Here is a 19,960-nt window from a genome sequence, read left to right on the forward strand (position 1 = left end):
CTCTGCAGTGGTAAGGGAATGTGATGCAAAGGTTATGGGGTGTTAATTACATCCTTCCTAGCATGTGACATGACATACCTAAACCATAAGGTGAGGTATCATTGGCAAGCTTCAGTGGACGATGTGGATCATAATATGTCAGCACAGTGTCTGACGTCAACATCTCCTTGCTCATTTGGAAAGCCACCTCGCAATGTTTTGTTTATTGCCATTTCTTCACGATCTGAAGTCATGAGTTCAAGGGGTGGAGCACAGTAGCCAGGTCTGGCACGACTCTTTTATAGTAATTAATAAATCCTAAAAGGGACTGCAGCTGTGACATGTCCTTTGGTCTTGGGCCATCTTGTGTCAATCATAATAGATGATGCTTGGTTTAAAGAAATCATACTTGATGCATCACGTTCATAATTTTCTAATTTTTTTAACACTGTCATGAGATTTTGAAGATGTTCATTGTCATCCTTACTGGTAACAATAACGTCATCCAAGTTACAGTGAGAGCCTGGACAGCCTTGCAGCACCTGGTCCATAACTTTCTGCAGACACTACTCCAAAAATAAGACTACTATGGTAATGAAGTCCTTTATGAGGGTCTATGATGAGAAACACTTTGGGCTCATCTGTAGGTAGGCCTCAGCCAACTCCACTTAGCTGAAGTGTTTCCCTCCATAAAGGTTTCCTCTATTATGGGCAGAGGGCAGTACTTTCAGTACTGGGTTGATGGCGACTTTAAAATCCATCTGTGGGTAATTTTTTTCTGCAGCGGTAAGGGAATGTGATCTTGACTGCCCTATTCTTCTTGGCTACTGGGACCACAGACACTGTCCATGGATCCACTCATCCTTGGCAAGAATTCCTTCAGCCTCCATGCGATCTAGCTCACTGGGTACTTTATCACAGATGGTACAAGGAACCGGACAGTTTTTGTAAAATTTGGGTGAGGCGTTTTCAATTAACACTATTTTACCCTTAATATGTTTGAAGTTTTCCAAAGCTGTCCTTGAAAACTGCTGTGGCGTTATAGAGTACCTTTCTTAATTCGCTTTCAGTTGACTCTCTTGCAGGGGATGTGGCATGCAAATGGTGAGTGGATCACCAACTAATTTGTAGATGTTTCAGTCAACCACAGCCCCACAATGCTGGCCCTCTTGATGTTACCACATACAAGCTCAAAATGGCTCGTTGGTTGTTGTGTTTCACTGTTACGAATGTCATTCCTACAGGAGGTATCTTTCCTCTAGTAATAGTTCATAGTTGGATATCTGCAGGCTTTAGTTCTGTATCTTTGAAACTCATCTTGTGGAATGACCAAAACAGCTGAGCCAGTGTCAAATTCCTTTTTAATTAATTTGCCGTTCACTTCTGGTGTAAGAAATATTGGTTGTCTCTTGTTAGTTTTCACATTGTAAATCTCAAAGCTACTCTGTCCAGTGTCCCTCTCATCATTATCAGATTTTTCATCAACAGCATGCAGATTAAAGTCTTTTTGAAACTACAACTTAACTTTTTATCTTTTTTCTCCTCTCTGTGCAGTCCATTTATTTTTGCCTGCCTGACATATTCTTTGGATATGTCCTACTTTGATGCATTTTCTGCAAGTTTCACCTTTAAACCTGCATTGGTCTGGTGTATGTGACCCCAATGACAATGATATCATGATTTGTTTGGCTAAACAGGTTTCTGTTTAAATGTTACAATTTTAGAAACACAGAAACATAGAAAACCTACAGCACAATACAGGCCCTTCGGCCCACAATGCTGTGCCAAACATGTACTTAGTTTAGAAATTACCTAGGGTTACCCACAGCCCTCCATTTTTCTAAGCTCCATGTAACTATCCAACAGTCTCTTAAAAGACCCTATCGTATCCATCTCCACCACCTGCGCCCTCTCATGTTAGCCATTTCAGCCCTGGGAAAAAGCCTCTGACTATCCACATAATCAATGCCTCTCATCATCTTATACACCTCTGTCAGGTCACCTCTCATCCTCTGTCGCTCCAAGGAGAAAAGGCCAAGTTCACTCAACCTATTCTCATAAGGCATGCTCCCCAATCCAGGCAATATACCTATAAATCTCAATTTTGTTCATGCTCACTTTCATTTCCTGATTGCAAATCAATTAGGTCTCTAGCTGATGTTTCCATTGATACAGCGATTTCAACTGCTATGATTCAGTTAGATGCTGCTTTGAAAGCTTTCTTGTAAGGTTCCATAGAATAAACAATCTCTCAGTGCATTATTAAGCCCACTATTGAATTGAAAATGCTCAGAAAATCTCTTTAATTCAGCTACATAAACTGAAATGGACTCTCCTTCCTTTTGATTCCAATTATGAAACCTAAATTATTCTGCAACCAACAATGGTTCTAATTCTAATTGTTACTTCATTACTTTCACGATATCTGCCGAGCTAATTGTGGCTGGTTTGGTTGGAGCAGTCAATCTTCCATATACCACGTATGCTCTTCCACCAATTACACTCAGGAACATTGGCACTCAATTCTCATTAGCTATTTCATTTGCCCCCAGTTATCTGATGAGCAATTGAACCCATCTATCTTTCCGCTGTAGCCAGCCACTTCTCTTTTTCTTAAATTTATTATTATTGTCACCTAGTGCTGACTATATATGAACCAGTGAATTTTGTCTGTTTTCTGCCTTTTTTCTAACTTGAACGTTTGTATTTCTCTTCCTTCCGAAGAAAAAAAAAACATGTTGCGCTTTTGTAAAACTCAAACATCTCGCTGTGCTTCAACAGGCAAGTAGTCATGCAAACAACAGGAATTCTGCAGATGCTGGAAATTCAAGCAACACACATCAAAGTTGCTGGTGAACGCAGCAGGCCAAGCAGCATCTGTAGGAAGAGGTGCAGTTGACGTTTCAGGCCGAGACCCTTCGTCAGGACTAACTGAAGGAAGAGTGAGTAAGAGATTTGAAAGTTGGAGGGGGAGGGGGAGATCCAAAATGATAGGAGAAGACAGGAGGGAGAGGGATAGAGCCAAGAGCTGGACAGGTGATAGGCAAAAGGGGATACGAGAGGATCATGGGACAGGAGGTCCGGGGAGAAAGACAAGGGGGGGGGAACCCAGAGGATGGGCAAGGGGTATATTCAGAGGGACAGAGGGAGAAAAAGGAGAGTGAGAGAAAGAATGTGTGTATAAAAACAAGTAACAGATGGGGTACGAGGGGGAGGTGGGGCATCAGCAGAAGTTAGAGAAGTCGATGTTCATGCCATCAGGTTGGAGGCTACCCAGACGGAATATAAGGTGTTGTTCCTCCAACCTGAGTGTGGCTTCATCTTTACAGTAGAGGAGACCGTGGATAGACATGTCAGAATGGGAATGGGATGTGGAATTAAAATGGCCATTGGGAGATCCTGCTTTCTCTGGCGGACAGAGTGTAGGTGTTCAGCAAAGGCAAGTAGTCATCTCAGGATTGTTTTAAAACTTACTTGTCATCACTGTTATGTTTTGTAACTCCTAAACTAATCAAAAGGAAAACACAGGACCGGGATGATGCCTATCTACTTTTCACTTTTACTTCAGCAAGACACATATATCTGATGTGGTAACATAAGGACCATTCACATACTTTTACATATAACCCATGTAAATAGCAAAGAAAGCTAATTGAACAGTATATTTACAATATTACTCAAATATTACTTGCACCCCAAGATCTCCGTTTAACAACACTCTCCGGGGCCCTGCCATTCATTGTCCTTGTCCTGGAATAAACTGCCCTAAATTCACCGCTTCACACTTGCCTTTCTGTAACTAGGGTAGCATGGTAGTGTCGTGGTTAGCACAGCACTTTATAGTATCAGTGACCTGGGGTCACTTCCTACTACCATCTATAAGGAGTATGTACATTCTCCCAGTGACCGCGTGGATTTCCTCTGGGTGCTCTAGTTTCCTCCCACAGTCCAAAGATGTACCAGTTGGTAAGGTTAACCAGGCATTGTAAATTGTCCCGAGATTAGGCTATGGTTAAAAATCAGGGGTTGCTGAGTGGCGTGGATTGAAGCGCCTACTCCGCAGGACCTCAGTAAAATAAATAAATAAACACACACATAAATAAATTCCACCTGCTATTCCCTTGACCACATACACATCCAGATCCTGTTGTAACTTCAGATAACTTTCTTCACTGTCCACTGTACCATTAATTTTGATATCTTCTGCAAACTCACTAAGCATGCTATTGACAATCCCTCATGTCCATTCAGAGCCGCAAACAATTCTTCCAAAGCTTCACTTGCAAACCTGTTGGGGTCATCCACTGCACATGGTGCTCCAAATGCAGCTTCTTCTCCATCGGTGAAACCTGACCTCTATTGGGAAACCACTTTATATAGCCCCTTTGCTCCATCTGCGAAAGCAGGATGTCCCGGTAGTCAATCATTTCAATTCCAATTCCAATTCCCATTCTGACATGGCCACCTCTTCTGCCATTTTGAGGCCACTCTCTGGCTGGAGGAGCAGCACGTTATATTCCACCTTGGTAGCCTCCTACCTGATGGCACAATTTCTACACCTTCCTGTAATTTTTCCCCCATCCCCCTTCTCTCTTCTTCATTTCCCCACTCTGGCCCCTCCCTTACCGCTTCTCCTCACCTACCTATCACATCCTCCTGGTTCCCCTCCTCCTTCCCCCTTTCCCTTAGTTTACTCTCTTCTCCTAGCAGATTACTTCTTCTCCATCCTTTTGCCATTTCCACCAATTACCTCTCAGCTTCTTACTTCATTCCCTCTCCCCCCCCCCCCACCTGGTCTTACCTATCACCTTCTATCTTGTACACCTTCACCTCCCCCTCCGGCATCTTCCCCCTTCCTTTCTAATCCCGATGAAGGGTCCCTGCCCAATACATCAACTGTTTATTCACTTCCATAGGTACTACCTGACCTGCTGAGTTCCTCCAGCATTTTGCATTGCTCTGGAGTTCTGGCATCTGCAGGATCTCTTGTGTTTACGATTTACTTACAATCTCATCTACATGGCTAATACTGATAACAACAAAACAGAGGACCTAGCACCGATCCATGTAGCACACCACTGATCATAGGTCTTCTGTTGGAAAACAGCTCTCCACTACCACCCCTGCCTCCCACCACCAAACCAATTTTGTATCCCATTTGTAACTTGTCCTGGATCCCATGTGATCTATCCTTCTAGACTAGCTTACCGTACGAGGACTTGTCAAAGGTCTTGCTGTAGACCACCTTTGCTAAATTTTCAGCTTGCTTGTCAGATAGCCAGTATTGGATGAACACGATTTTCACTGAACTAAATACTACAAAGAACAAACCCACTCGAGACTTTCCCTGTCAGTTTCTAACCCACTGGTTCCATCACTGTCTTGTACAGCTGTCTGAAATTAAACCAGACTATTTGTATCGTAACTACTGGTAATAAGCTTCAGAACACATACCTACAGCATTATTATGCTCCCTATCTCTAGCTGTAAACCACTGTCCAAATCGACCATGCTTCAGCCATTTGCTACTGAAACCTTTAACCGTGCTTTTGTTGCTTACTGACTTGAGTATTCCAAAGGAGTTCTGGAAAATCAAAACCTTGTTCCCTTTGCAATTCTTCCATCTTTGACTCATAGAGTCATAGGGCACTATGGCACAGAAGAGGCCCTTTGGCCCATCTAGTCAGTGCCAAACTGTTATTCTGCCTAGTCCCTTTAACCCATACCTGGACCATAGCCCTCCTTACCCCTCCCATCCATGTACTTAATTGAAACTTCTCTTAAAAGTTGCAATCAAATACGCATCCACCACTTCCGCTGGCGGATAGTTCCACATTCACTACCCTCCAAGTGAAGAAGTTCTCCCTCACCTTCCCTTTAAATATTCCTCCTTTCACCCCTAATCTACGCCCTCTAGTTCCAGTCTCATCCAACCTCAGTGAAAAAAGCCCGTAAGCATTTCCCTCAAAATTTGTATACTCAATCAAATCTCTCCTCATTCTTCTACGTTCCAGGGAATAAAGTCATAACCTATTCAACTCTTCCTATAACTCAATTCCTCAAGTCCCAGCAACATCCTTGTAAATTTTCTCAATACTGTTTCAATCTTATTGACATCTTTCCTGTAAGTAGATGATCAGAACTAGACAAAATATGCCAAATTTGACCTCACCAACCTCTTATACACCTTCAACATAACATCCCAACTCCTGTACTCAGTACTTTGATTTATGAAGGCCTACAGTATATGTTAAAAGCTCTCTTTACAACCCTATCTACTTGTGAATCCACTTTCAAGGAATTATGTACCTGTATTTCCCAATCCGTTTATTGTACTGCACACATATTCATTGTGTAAGTCCTTTCAAACTGATTGGTCCTTTCAAAGTGTAATACTTCACATTTACTTGCATTAATTGCGTCTGCCATTTCTCAGCCCTTCCTGTGTTAGTTTTCCAAACAACCTCAAGGCAACCTCTCGGCTTCCTACAGTCCAGCGATCTCAATAGTTCTTTTATAGCTAAAACAAACATGTAGTTGCACTTTTTATAGCCTAATCCAGTATATGCAGAGAACCCAAACACAGACCACCTTGCAGCAAAACTTCCATAATCTGCAGGAGCAACCCTTAGCTTCCAGATTCATTTTAGTTCTCCATTCCATTCTGCCCTACCTCTGTGTGGTCTTTCACATTGTTATGCTGAGGCCCAAAATCCGCTCGAGCAATGGCATTTCCTCTTCTGTTTGCGTGTTGCAGACTCAGAACCCAACAGCACAGTGGAGGCCCTTCAGTCCCCAATATTGTGTCGCCCTTTTAACCTATACTAAGATCAATCCAACCCGTTCCTCCTACATAGTCCTCCATTTTCCATCACCCATGTGCCTACCTAAGACTTTTTAAAATGTTCCTAATGTATCTGCCTTTACCGCCTTTACCCTGGCAGCATGTTCCACACACCCATCACTGTCGGTATAAAAAATATAGTGTTTTTTAGATTACCTATTTAATTGGGTTCTCTTTATTTAGTTTTAGGACTTGCATGTAGATCTGATCACATTTTAAGTCATATTTATACAGAAAGAGAGAAAATTCTACAGGGTTCACAAAGTTTCTAGCACCACTGTACATGTAATAAATAAAGCAAATTTCTCTCTATAATATTGACTCTGATTTTTTATTTCCACTAACACAACCTGCCTAGCAGGAAATTTCCAATATATCCGTATTTCATGCTCCTTCAAAATGCATGCATCTTCAAAAGGCAATGCCTCAAAAAGGTAGCATCCATCGTTCAGGACCCCCATACCTAGGACATGCCTCTTCTCATTCTACCATCAAGGAAGATGTACCAAAACCTGAACCCAACGTTTTAGAAACAGTTTCTTTCCCTCCACATTTATGAATGGACAATGAACCCACGTACACAACCTCAATTCTTTTGCTATCTACTTGCACTACATTTAAGTTTTTAAAAAATATTTCTTATTGTAACTTATAGTTTTTAGATTATTATTTATTGTAATGCACTTTTGCTGCAAAAAACAAATTACATGACATATGCAAATAATTTTAAACCTGCTTCTGATTCCCTCCCAATCCTCTCTGCAATTACAAAATAACTTGTTTTCTCTTTCCTCATTCAATATGAAGTATTAACTTTGGTTCTCTTTCCACAGATGTTGCCTGACCTGCTGAGTATTATTTTATTTTATTTTTATTTTTTTGTGTCTTCTATTCCCTCCAGAACGTTGACACTTATTGTTCTAAATTGGGTCTGTCTGCTTTCAAACCAGGTCCCATTCATCCATCAGCTGTGTGCTTGGCCACATCCAGTGATTTCCTGTTAAGTAATGACTCCATTTTAAAATCCCCACCTCAAAGATAAATGTCATTAGTATTATGCAAATTTCCACCGGTCATTCAAATTTCTATTGGTCTGCATAAATTATTGTACATTTCCTGGTGATACCAACTGCATGAAATCAACCAACCAATTTATTTATTTATTTAAAGTTACAGTGGGGAACAGGCCTTTCCGGCCAAATGAGTGGCATCACCCAGTATCCCCCTAGCCTAATGACAGAAGAATTTATAATGACCAATTAACCTACTAAGTGGTACATCTTTGGAGTGTGGGTTGGAAACCAGAGCAGTCAGAGGACACCCACACAATCACGGAAAGAACATACAAATTCCTTACAGATGGCACTGGAGCTGAACTCCGAACTCTCTCGCCCTGAGCTGTAATAGTGTCGCACTAACCGTTACACTACAATGGCGCCCAAATTATTGTACATTTTCTGGTGACACTAGATGGATTAAGCCAATTTATTGCAGACAACTTTTATTCATGCTGTTGGATTAGACTGTATACATGTTAATTTCTTGCAGTTTAACAATTCATGCCTGCTTGTATTTTATATAACTACCAACATACATGTAATTGTTTAGTATGTTTCCTAGTGGTCACAGTATGTACCTGAAATTGTTCAGTGTGTCCCCTAGTGGTTAAAATTCTTGTGTTATTCTGGAAGCTTCTCTGACATTGCATTATTTGAATAGGGGCTATCTGATTGGTCAATTCTTATGTACAAATTTGAATAGAATGATTGTAATCTACAGTACAAGATGTCTGAACATGTTAGTCTGTCATCTTTTTCCTATCCTTTGTTCTTTTGCAACTCTGTTTTCACAATTATCTTTGCTCTATTAGCACTTCATAAAACAATCATGAGGCAATAAGTTCTGTGCCTCTTTCTTGACTTCAAAAAGAACCTTGGATTAAAGAACATCAGAATCAAACAATGCAGTGAACATAGGACACAGAAAAGTCCAGCACACGACAGGCCCTTTGACCATGATGTCTGTGCTGATCATGCCATATTAAACTAAGCCCTCTGCCCGCACGTGATGCAAATCTCTGGATACTCAGATGCCTATAGTATGCTTTCACCACCACTCCAGACAGTGCATTTGAAGCACTTATCACTCTCTGTGTAAAAAAAATCTTACAGCACACACCTTCTAAACTCCCCTCCCCCCCCATCTTAAAACAATGCTCACTAATAATTGGCATTTGTACTCTTGGAGAAAGATTCTGACTATCTACCCTTTCCGTGCTTCTCAGTACTTTGTACCCAGGTTCAGGCCTCCCCTCATCCTCTGCTGCTCCAGAGAGTGTGCTCTTGGCCTAAAGAAACATCCTTCAACACTTTCCTAGGAGCGATAACACACACAGAATATTAATACAGAATGAGACAGAGGGGCAGGTGGCCAAAAGATTGATCAAAGCCTTGGGCCTTCACCACCAGGTTCAGGAACAGCTATCAGCCCCTTGAATTGGAGTGAATAACTTCACTTACCACAACTCTGAGTGGAGTCTAATACCTGCAGATTCATTTTGAAGGACTCTTTACAAATCATATTCTCATTATTATTTTTTATTTGCATAGTTTTATTTCTTTTACACATTGCTTCCTCATCAGTCTTTAAGTTTTCATAAAGTCTATTGTATTTCTTTGATTTTCTGATAAATGCCTACAAGGAAAGGAATCTTAAGGTAGTATATGGTGACATATACGTACTTTGATAATAAATTTACTTTGAACTTTGAAGAGGTCCTTTGGAAAGCTACCTTAAAGGAAAGGTTGAGATGGATGGAGGTTCTTAACAGGGATTCCAGAGACGAGAGCTGTGGAAATTGATAAAGAGTAATTATACCCTCCTCTCTACTTCTGGTTTCGTAAGCTTAAGGGAAACCACCAATTTTTTAAATTTAGAGATATAACACAGTGACAGGCCCCATCGGCTCAACGAGCCTGTGTCGCCCAATTACATCCATGTGACCAATTAATCTACTAACCCATACATTTTTGGAATGTGGGAGGAAACCGGAGTACCCAGAGGAAACCCATGTAGTCACAGGGAGAACATACAAACTCCTTACAGATAGCAACGGAAATTGGTCCTAGGTTGCTGGCACTGTAATTGTATTATAAGACCATAAGAGAGAGGATCACAATGAGACCATTTGGACCATCAGGTCTGCTCTGCTATTCCATCATAGCCAATTTATTATCCCTCTCTATCCCATTCTCCTGCCTTCTCCCTGTAACCTTTGACAACCTTGTTAATCAAGAACCTATTAACCTCTACTTTAAATATAACCAATGACTTTCTGTCTGTGGCAATCAATTCCACAGATGCACCACCCTCTGGTTAAAGAAATTCCTCATCATCTCTGTTCTAAATGGACACCCTTCTATTCTATGGCTGTGCCCTCTGGTCTGAGTCTCACATATGATCAGAAACATCCTCTCCACATTCCTCTATCTAGGCCTTTCAATATTCAATACTCATTCTGATGAACCTCCTCTGGACCCTCTCCAATGCCAGCATATTCTTTCTTAGGATAATGATGATGATGATGACGACGTCGACTCAGGCCTGAGAGGCCAGCACCGGGCATTTTCATGCCTTACAAGGCGCGGGTCGGAAGGCTGGGTGGGGCGACACTCCTCACACAGACATTTCACAGTATTTTTCTTTATTTTTACGAGATCGAGTTACGAGCTCAACACTCAACCCGGCACGGATGGAAAGCGTACTCGGGAGCGGCCCGACTGGGTTCGAACAAGGGAACCTCCGTTCCAGAGTCCGGCGCTGATGTCACTGCGCCACCAGCCGACCAGATAAGGGGCCCGAAAACTGCTCACAATGCTCCAAGTACGGTCTGACCAATACCTTATAAAGCTGAAACGCAGCGACTTTGGAAGTTTCTTTCCAAAAGTGAAGTTGTGCTTGTGGAAGGAACAAAACAGAAGTCGATATTACTGAGAGAGATTGTAGAGACAGAGAGATGAGCTTTATTCGTCACCTGTGCATCGAAACATAGAGTGTAATTTCTTCCAATCCATTGTGGAGGTTGAATGCAAGTGAGTGCTGAGATATTTTATCACTTTAAATATAAACGTGTACACTTCTTACCAGCAGTAGTCCAGGAGATGTGGAGGGAGGACCGGAATGTAAACATGCTGCCAGTACATGGGGTAGAGCATAGCTGCCGAGCCGTGGATGCAGGCTGTTAACTGGAAGAAAGAAGAGGAAATGCTTAGCAATTCAACTACAGTTGAAGTAACATTTCAGGCAGAAAAGAACCTTCACATTGACACAGATGGGTTCTTGCTGAGTTCAGGTAGACTGATATTTCCAGGAATCGATGGAGTACAAAAGTATGGAGTAGCTCTATATGGGTTGAAAAGATCACACTAGGAATTCTGTGTAGCCTCTGGTTTCCTTACTTAAGGAAGAATATATCTGCCCTGGGGGGAAATAGAGAAGATTCATCATATTGATTCAGGAAGGAGGGGATTGTACTAAGGAAAAATAAAGTGATCTGGAGGTCAACTTTCTGGAGTCTATAAGGAAATAAATTAGATTTAATTAGCTTTATTTGTCAAATATATATCAAAACATCTAAAGATACAGTGAAATGTGTCATTTGTGTCAATGACCCACAAAGTGCAAGGATGCGCTGGGGCAGCCCGCATCTGTCACAATGCCTCTGGCAGCAGCAGAGCGTGACCACAACTTACTAACCCTGACACATACATTTTTGGAATATTCGTAGGAAGCACAAGCAGTTATTGGGAAAACATGCAAACTCCTTACAGACAGCGGCAGGAATTGCTGGCACTGTAAAGCGTTACAATAATCACTACGTTACCTTACCACCTTTGATCTTATTGACACCTGTCAGATTTGGAAGAGGCTTAGTTGTGGTGTGAGGATGTCTCCTTTGATGGGGGTTATCTAGAACTAGGGAGCATTTTCAGGAGATGATGATATTCATCAAAGCTGAGATGAGGAAGAATTTCTTCTCTCGGGGTGTTACTCTACTCCAGTGAGCCTTTGGCACAGTCAGGAAAAACATTCAGTGGCCACATTATTAGATACACCTGCATACCTGCTTGTTAATGCAAATATCTAATCAGCCAATCATGTGGCAGCAACTTGATGCAAAAAGCATGCAGACACGGTCAAGAGGTTCAGTTTTTGTTTACACCAAATATCAGAATGAGGAAGAAATGTGATCTAAGTGACTTTGACCATGGAATGATTATTGGTGCCATTCGGGGTGGTTTGAGTATCTCTGAAACTGCTGATCTTCTGGGATTTTCATGCACAACAGTCTCAAGAGGTTATAGGGAATACTGCGAGAAACAAAAAAAAAACTTCCAGTGCTTGGTAGCTCTGTGGACAAAAATGCCTTGCTTATGAGAGCGGTCAGAGGAGAATAGCTAAACCGTTCAAGCTGACAGGAAGGCGACGGTAACTCAAATAGCCACACGTTACAACAGTGGTGTGCAGAAGAGCATCTCTGAATGCACAACACTTCAAATCTTAAAGTGGATGGGCTACAACAGCAGAAGACCATGAACATACATTTACTGGCCATTTTATTAGGTAAAGGAAATACCTAATAAAGTGGTCACTGAGTGTATTCAGGACTATGGCAAACAGACATTTGGACCACAAGAGAATCAAGGATGTGAGAAAAAGTGGAATTGAAGCCATGATTATATCAGACTTGATCTGGTTAAATGACTCATATTTCTTATGTTCTTAGAAAGCTGGTTTTTGAACGTTAATCACAAATAATTGTAATTTAAAACCATCAAAAAGAGGGAAAAATATGTACTTCGAAACTAAATATTAAAATCTATCATTCTAGACGATATTCTGAGCAGCTCGGTGAATGATTCAACATGTGTTAAGCTGAAAGTGATGGCTTTACACTGATTAAAACACGGCACTTGATCTTGTTTCTGTCAGGTAATTAAGCTCCATCCTCAATATTCAGCACTAAATCAGCGAGTGGAGCTTGGATCACTGGAACACTCGGCGACTGACCAGGGGATAATGATCAGGCATCTCAGCACTGCAACAAAAGGTATCTTTACAGACCAACAAACAGGCATGTGCATATTTGTGATAAGCAAATTACTTCAGTTCAAAAATCCATGTCATTATTGCCACAGGTAAAACAATCTCATGAAAATGAACTCTGCTTATGGACAACTTTTCTTCCCAACTTATCCCATGGAGAGGATAACATACTTCTTTGTTCTGAAATCTTGCATCCACTATTATCCCACTATTATTCATATAATCAATATGAAGGACTTATTATTTAAAACTGTACTGTTCAAAGTTCAAAATACATTTATTATCAAAGTATGTATAAATTATACCACCTTGAGATTCATCTCCTTACAGGAAGCCACGAAACAAGAAACATGAAAGAACCCCAGTTAAAAAAAGAGCAATGAAACCTCAATGCGCAGAGAGAGAATAAGAACACAAATCGTGCAAACAATAAAAGCAAGCAATAGCATTCAGAACTGAAATGAGTCCTTAGACATGAAGCCCAGAGCAGCAGGAGCAGACCCACAGCCTCAGTTCATTGGCAGCAGAGCAAAATGGAATTTGCAGGAACAAAGCCCAGACTAGCCGAGCAGCCTCACACCTCAGTGTTGCCGAGAGCAGGGCCAACATCGCAGAGCAACGAGCAGAACCAGCCCCACCCTCACCTTCAGTCCCGACACCCTGGCATTTCAGTCCGGTGTTTAAATTGTCCAAACATCAGGTTGTTCTCCGCACAAGCACCCAGGCCCTGTTGCTTCAGTATGCTCTGGGCCTGGACCCCACCACCATGTTCCAGCCCCTACCCGTACAGGCGGATTCATTTTATTAAAAAGATTCTAATCAGCATTTACATCAGATAAATCACCAAAGATTGATTAGCTTTAAATCCACCACGACAAAAACTTTGGACAATATCTATAGCATTCAACCTGACTTGGTATAGATCTTGTGTGTATGAAATGATATATAGAACAGAATTCCACACAAGCAGCTGTAACAATAACTTTATAACCCCACTATTGCTAAACTGCGGTCAGCATATATACTCAGTGGCCACTTTATTCAGTTCCTCTGGTATCTAATAAAGTGGCCACTAAGTGTATGTTCGTAGTCTTCTGCTGCTGTAGCCCATCCACTTCAAGGTTCAACATGTTGTGCATTCCTCTCTCAATAACAAGGCATTTTTGCTCACAGAACTGTTACTCGAGCCTTTTTTTTTTGCACCATTCTCTGTAAACTCTAGAGATTGTTGTGTATGAAAATCCTGGGAGATCAGCAGTTTCTGAGATACGCAAACTACCCCGTCTGGCACCAGCAATCATTCTACAGTCAAAGTCACTTAGATCACATTTCTTTCCCATTCTGATGTTTGGCCTGAACAACAACTGAACCTCTTGACCATGTCTGCATTCTTTTATGCACTGAGTTGCTGCCACATGATTGGTTGATTGTATTACAGCCAATTGTGTGTCTCCTGAATAACAGTTTCTTATCAAATAAAGGCAAACAAGTAACATGTTAAGAACACAAGAGATTCTACAGATTCTGGAAATCCAGAGAAACACACACAAAATGCTGGAGAAACTCACCAGGTTAAACAGCATCTATAGAGGGGAATAAACAGTCAATGTTTTGGGCTGAGACCTTTCATCAGGACTGGAAAGAAATAGAGTAGAAGCCAGAATAAGAAGGTGAGGGGGAAGGGGAAGGAGTACATATGGCAGGTGATAGATGAGACCAGGTAAGTAGGAAGGTGGGTGGATGGGGCAAGGGGGCTGAAGTAAGAAGCTGGGAGATAAAAGGCGGAAGAGCTAAAGGGCTGAAAGAGAAGGAATTGGATAGGATAGGAAAGGAAAGTGAACCATGGAAGATAAGGAAGAAGAAAAAGCACCAGTGGGAGATGATGGGCAAGTGAGCAGAAGGGGTAAGAAGGGAACTAGAAAAGGGACTGGAAAAAGAGAGAAGGGGAAAGCAGGAAGAAGTTGCTGGGAGTTGGAGAAATCATTGTTCATGCTATCACGTTGGAGATTACTCAAATCGAATATGAGGTGTTGCTCCTCCACCCTGAGGTTGGCCTCATCATGGCAGTAGAGGAGGTTATGGATTAACATGTCAGAAAGGGAATGGGAAGTCAAATTCAAATGGATAGCCACTGGGAGTTCCTTCCCTATTCAATGAACAAAACAAAGGTACTTGACAAAGCCACCCCCAGTCTGTGCTGGGTCTCACAGCTGCCTGACTTGCAGAGATCCTCCAGGTGTGTGTGTGTGTGTGTGTGTGTGTGTGTGTGTGCGCACACACGCGCACATTGATCAACATATTAAGAAATCAATTTTCTTAGAAAGCAAACAAATTTTAATATACTGTGATTGTTAATTAAAACAAATAATTTCTGATGAACTTTTCAGCTGTTATAAAATATGAATTGATTCCTGCTGAGAAAGCATAATAACAGCACTGGAATAGTTGAATTTGGAGATGAATAAGACTTTGGTGAGGCCTAATTTGGAGTATTGTGTAAAGTTTTGGTTTACAATCTTCAGGAAAGATATCAATTACAGTAATTTACCCAATATTTCAAATAACTGGCTCTTTTTAAATCAGACACTTCTTAAGCTGGAGTTGTGAACTCAGCCAGCTCCATTGTGGGGCCAAGCCTCCCCAACATCAAGAACGTTTTCAAAAGGTGATGCTTATAAAGGTGGCATCATCATTAAGGACCCCCATCACACAGAACATGCCCTCTTCTCATTGCTACCACCAGGGAGGAGGTACAGGAGCCTGAAGACACACAGAGTTTCAGGAACAGTGTCTTCTGATTTCATCAGCATCATCAGATTTCTGAATGGACAATTAAGTTCAAAGTTCAAAGTAAATTTAATGTCAAAGTACATATACATCATCATATAACACCCTGATATTCATTTTCTTGGGGCCAATCACAGTAAATACAAGAAACACCATGGGATCAAGGAAAGATCAGATCCAACAGGACAGACAAGCAACCAATATGCAAAAAAACAAACTGTGCAAATACAAAAAAGAAAGAGAAAACAAACAAAAATAATAATGATAAATAAATAAGCATTAAATATCAAGAACATGAGATGAAGAGTCCTTGAATGTGAGTCCAGTTCAGTGAAACTGTTCAGTGATGGGCAAGTGAAGTTGAGTGAAGTTATCCCCTCTAATTGATGAGACTGATGGTGGAGGGGTACTAACCGTTCTTGAACCCAGTGGTGTGGAATCTAAGGTTCCTGTACCTTCTTCCCGATGGCAGCAGTGAGAAGAGAACATGGCCTAGATGGTTGGTGTCCTTGACAATGGATGCTGCTTTCCTGTGACAGCACTGCATGTTGATGTGCTCAAAGGTCAAGAGGGCTTTACCTGTAATGGACTGGGCAATATCCACTACTTTTTGTACGCTTTTCTGTACAAGGGCATTGGTATTTCCATACCAAGCCATGATGCAACCAATCAATATACTCTCCACCAGACATCTGTAGAAGTCTGTCAAAGTTTCAGATGACATGCTGACTCTTCACAAACTTCTAAGAAATTATGTGCAAAACCGTGCTTTCTTGATAATGGCAAATTGGAGTGGATTCAAGTCACTTCTCAGGCAGGAGTTGATATGTTTTAAAACCTTTCAAAGCACTTCATCACAGTGGATTTAAGTGCTACTGGACGGCAGTCATTGAGACAGGTTACCAAGTTACCACATATAATTGAAACCTGCTTGAAGCAGCTGGGTGCCTCAGACTGCTGAAGCAAAAGGTTAAAGACATCTGTGAACACTGCAGCCATTTGACGTGAACAGGTCTTTTGTACTTGGCCAGATACCCTGTCTGGGCGGATGCTTTCCGTGTGTTCACCCTCCTGAAGGATGCTCTCATGTAGGCCTCAGAGACTAAAATCACAAGGCCATCGGCAGCTGTGGGAGTTTGTGAAAGTGCCTCCATTTTTGATGGTTAAAGTGAGCACAGAAGGCTCTTAGCTCATCTGGGAGTGAAACCTTACGGCCACCTATGTCGCTTGGTTTCACTTTGTATGATAGCATTCAAACCTGTCACAGATGTCAAGCATCCTTCAGTGATTCAAGTTTGGTTTGCAATTTCCACTTCGCACGTGAATGTCACTGACTTGGCCCTCAGCAGAATGCAGATCTCTTGATTCATCCAGGGCTTCTAGCTATGGAAGACTGAATGTGGGGAAACATTCGTCTATAACTGCTTTTATAAAGTCTGTGACAATTGTGGTGTATTCATTCAGAACCTCATTGAGTTCTTGAACACGGCCCAGTCCACTGAACTGTAGCTGCTCCTCTCCCATGACCACCTCTTTGTTGTCTGTATCTCTGGACCCTTGTCAGTATGCAGGTAGGAAGAGGACAGCTAAGTGATCAGATTTCCAGAAATGTGGTCTAGGCATGGAACAGTAAGCGATCCTAATCGTATTGTAACAGTGGTCGAGTGTGTTGGGACCTCTGGTGTTATGTAGATGATAATTAGGCAGAGATTTCTACAAACAAGCGTGATTGAAGTCTACAACAATGAATTGTAAAATGTTAGGTAGATAGGCTGTTTCTTATTTGCTAATCACACCATTCAAACATCAAGTGCTTGTTTAACCCATGTACACTATCACAATGTCTTTTTTCTTTTATACCCCCGTTTTTGCACTAATTTATTTTTTTAAAAATATATACTACTTCTTATTGTAATTTATTGTTTTTTATTATGATGTATTGCAATTTACTGCGGCCGCAAAAATACAAATTTCATGATGTATACCAGTGATATTAAACCTGATTCTGATTCAGAAAATGAGACCCAAATGCACTCTCAGCTGGAAGTAAAGTGATTTCCTCATTCTTTCAATGAGCTGGGAATTTATCCCCAGTGTCCTGCGCAATGTTTATTCCTCAGTCAACATCAATAAAGTGACAGATGATCTGGTCAATATCATATTGGTGTTGGTGGCAGCAGCCTGCTGTAAGCATATTGGCTGCCATGTTTCTGTAATGCAACAGCAACTATATTTCAAAACTGCTTTACTGGCTGTGAATTACGGTGCTTTTACATTGCATTTCCAAGCCACGGGCAACTACAGTAACACATTCCACCTACTAAGGAACCATTTTTCAACATGCATTGTAGATAGGGAGGCAAATGAAAGAGTACTGCAAAAGACAAAGTTACCTGAGTAAGTAGAGGATGGGTTAACAGGGTGAAAAATACAAGGGTAAATGGCTCAACCACAAAAGCTGAAAATGAGAAGAAATTTCTTTTCTCAGGGAGCCTTGAATCTTTGTAATTCAATACTCCAGGAGCTGAGAAGACTCACTTATTCAAGGCTGAGATACATTTATTTTAGTTCATTTAGGAGCAAGAATGATTGAGGATCATGCAGGGGGGTGCTCCAAAGAATGTGCCACAATATTACTGACAGCACTGAAGCTACCATTGGGCAGAAGGTGCAGGGGTCCTGGGTCCCACATGTCGGGTTTGGGATCAGTTGTAGCCCTGCTGCCATCGGACTCCTGGACAGGTTCTACTCGCCTCAGTGCTGAATGGGATCCACAACTGTGGACCCCCTTTCAGGCACGCTTCAGTTCATGTTCCACGCGTTTTAGATTACCTTTTTGTTACTATTAGCACGATTTGATCAAGAGGGAGGAGAAGATGGCAGCGCGACGCAGCTCACAGTGGCCACTCCGGTGGTTATGTCTGTTATTTGTCAAATAGGATGCCGTGTCCAATCCTGACTTGATGGAGACGGACGTGAGAGCACGGAGGAACATCTGGAGAAACTTCTGAAATGCCTGCTTCGCTGCTGCTGCTACTGTGTGGTCCGGAATCTCTGGAGGAGAAGGCCCCGACTCCTCGGCTTTGCTTGTTGCTCGGCGGCCAGGGTAGGGTCGAAACGCTCGGCAGAGGATGGTGCTCGGAGAGGCTTTGTCGGAGGGGCTGGTCGGAGGCTTGAAGTTTTCGGACGGACTCAGAGTCCGCTGCGGTCGGGTGCTTCCAATGGTGCTGCATCGGCAAGTTGGCGGCGCTTGGAGGTTCATGGCAGGGAGAGTTCCTCCCTTCTGCTGCCTGCATGAGATGATGAGTCTATTGGGACTTGGAGACTTTATTTCACCGTGCCCATGGTCTGCTCTTTATCAAATTATGGTATTGCTTTGCACTATTGTAACTATATGCTATAATTATGTGGTTTTGTCAGTTTTAGTCTTGGTTTGTCCTGTGTTTTCTTGTGATATCATTCCGGAGGAACGCTGTATCATTTTTTAATGCATGCATTTCTAAATGACAATAAACGAGGACTGAGTGTCCTCATAATCTAACCTAATCTGAAGCTGTGACCTGTGACTATCGGCACAGTGCTGAACTAACTCCGTGGCTGTGGCACCCATACCGGCTTCACTCGCCTCAACGCCTCTGTGGCTATGGACACACTTTTGGAGTGTATGTTCTATGTGTTATTTGTTTACTTTCTATTGTTTGCACAATTTCTTCTTTTCTTCACACATTGGGTGCTTGATGGTGTTTGTAGTGTGGGGCTTTTCTTTAAACAGGTTCTATTGCATTTCTTTATTATGTGGCTACCTGGTAGAAGACAAATCTCAAGGTTGCATATTGTATACATACTTTGAAGAATAGTTGGCAATCTTTTTCTGCAGCTGATGTTATTACAACCCTGAATAGCCTAAATCTGCTCCTATCTCTATATGACTCAAAATTAGAAGTTTAACTTGCACAATATAGAGGGTACAAAATAAAATAATAGATATAATACAATAATTTTAAAAGTCCAATTAACAGTTTAGTGTGACAGTTAATCTGAGTTTAAAATTAAGAGTATTGTACCCCTGAAATAGACCACTTGCATTTTTAATAGTTATCCTTCTTTCATTCATAATACTTGAGTAAAGAGAAAGACATATTAAGCAAATTTAATTTAGAATTCTCAGATGCAATATCTTTACGGTTTTACATTTTATAGAACATGTATACCATTTTTAAATTCCCTTATTGTCCTGTTTCTGTC

The 19,960-nt window shown here is 41.5% G+C and overlaps 1 protein-coding gene across 5 annotated transcripts in view; it reads right to left on the bottom strand.

Annotated features, from left to right (window-relative positions):
• LOC134359757 (DENN domain-containing protein 1A-like) overlaps positions 1-19,960 on the bottom strand; it is a 634,195-nt gene that overhangs the window by 283,496 nt on the left and 330,739 nt on the right. For all 5 annotated transcript variants that reach the window (XM_063073354.1, XM_063073353.1, XM_063073352.1 and 2 more), the window contains exon 10: positions 10,967-11,067. In XM_063073354.1, the coding sequence (XP_062929424.1) occupies positions 10,967-11,067 (101 nt within the window). The remainder of the gene's footprint in view (positions 1-10,966; positions 11,068-19,960) is intronic.

Source organism: Mobula hypostoma, chromosome 21, assembly GCF_963921235.1.
Source record: "Mobula hypostoma chromosome 21, sMobHyp1.1, whole genome shotgun sequence".
Classification (NCBI taxonomy): Eukaryota; Metazoa; Chordata; class Chondrichthyes; order Myliobatiformes; family Myliobatidae; genus Mobula; species Mobula hypostoma.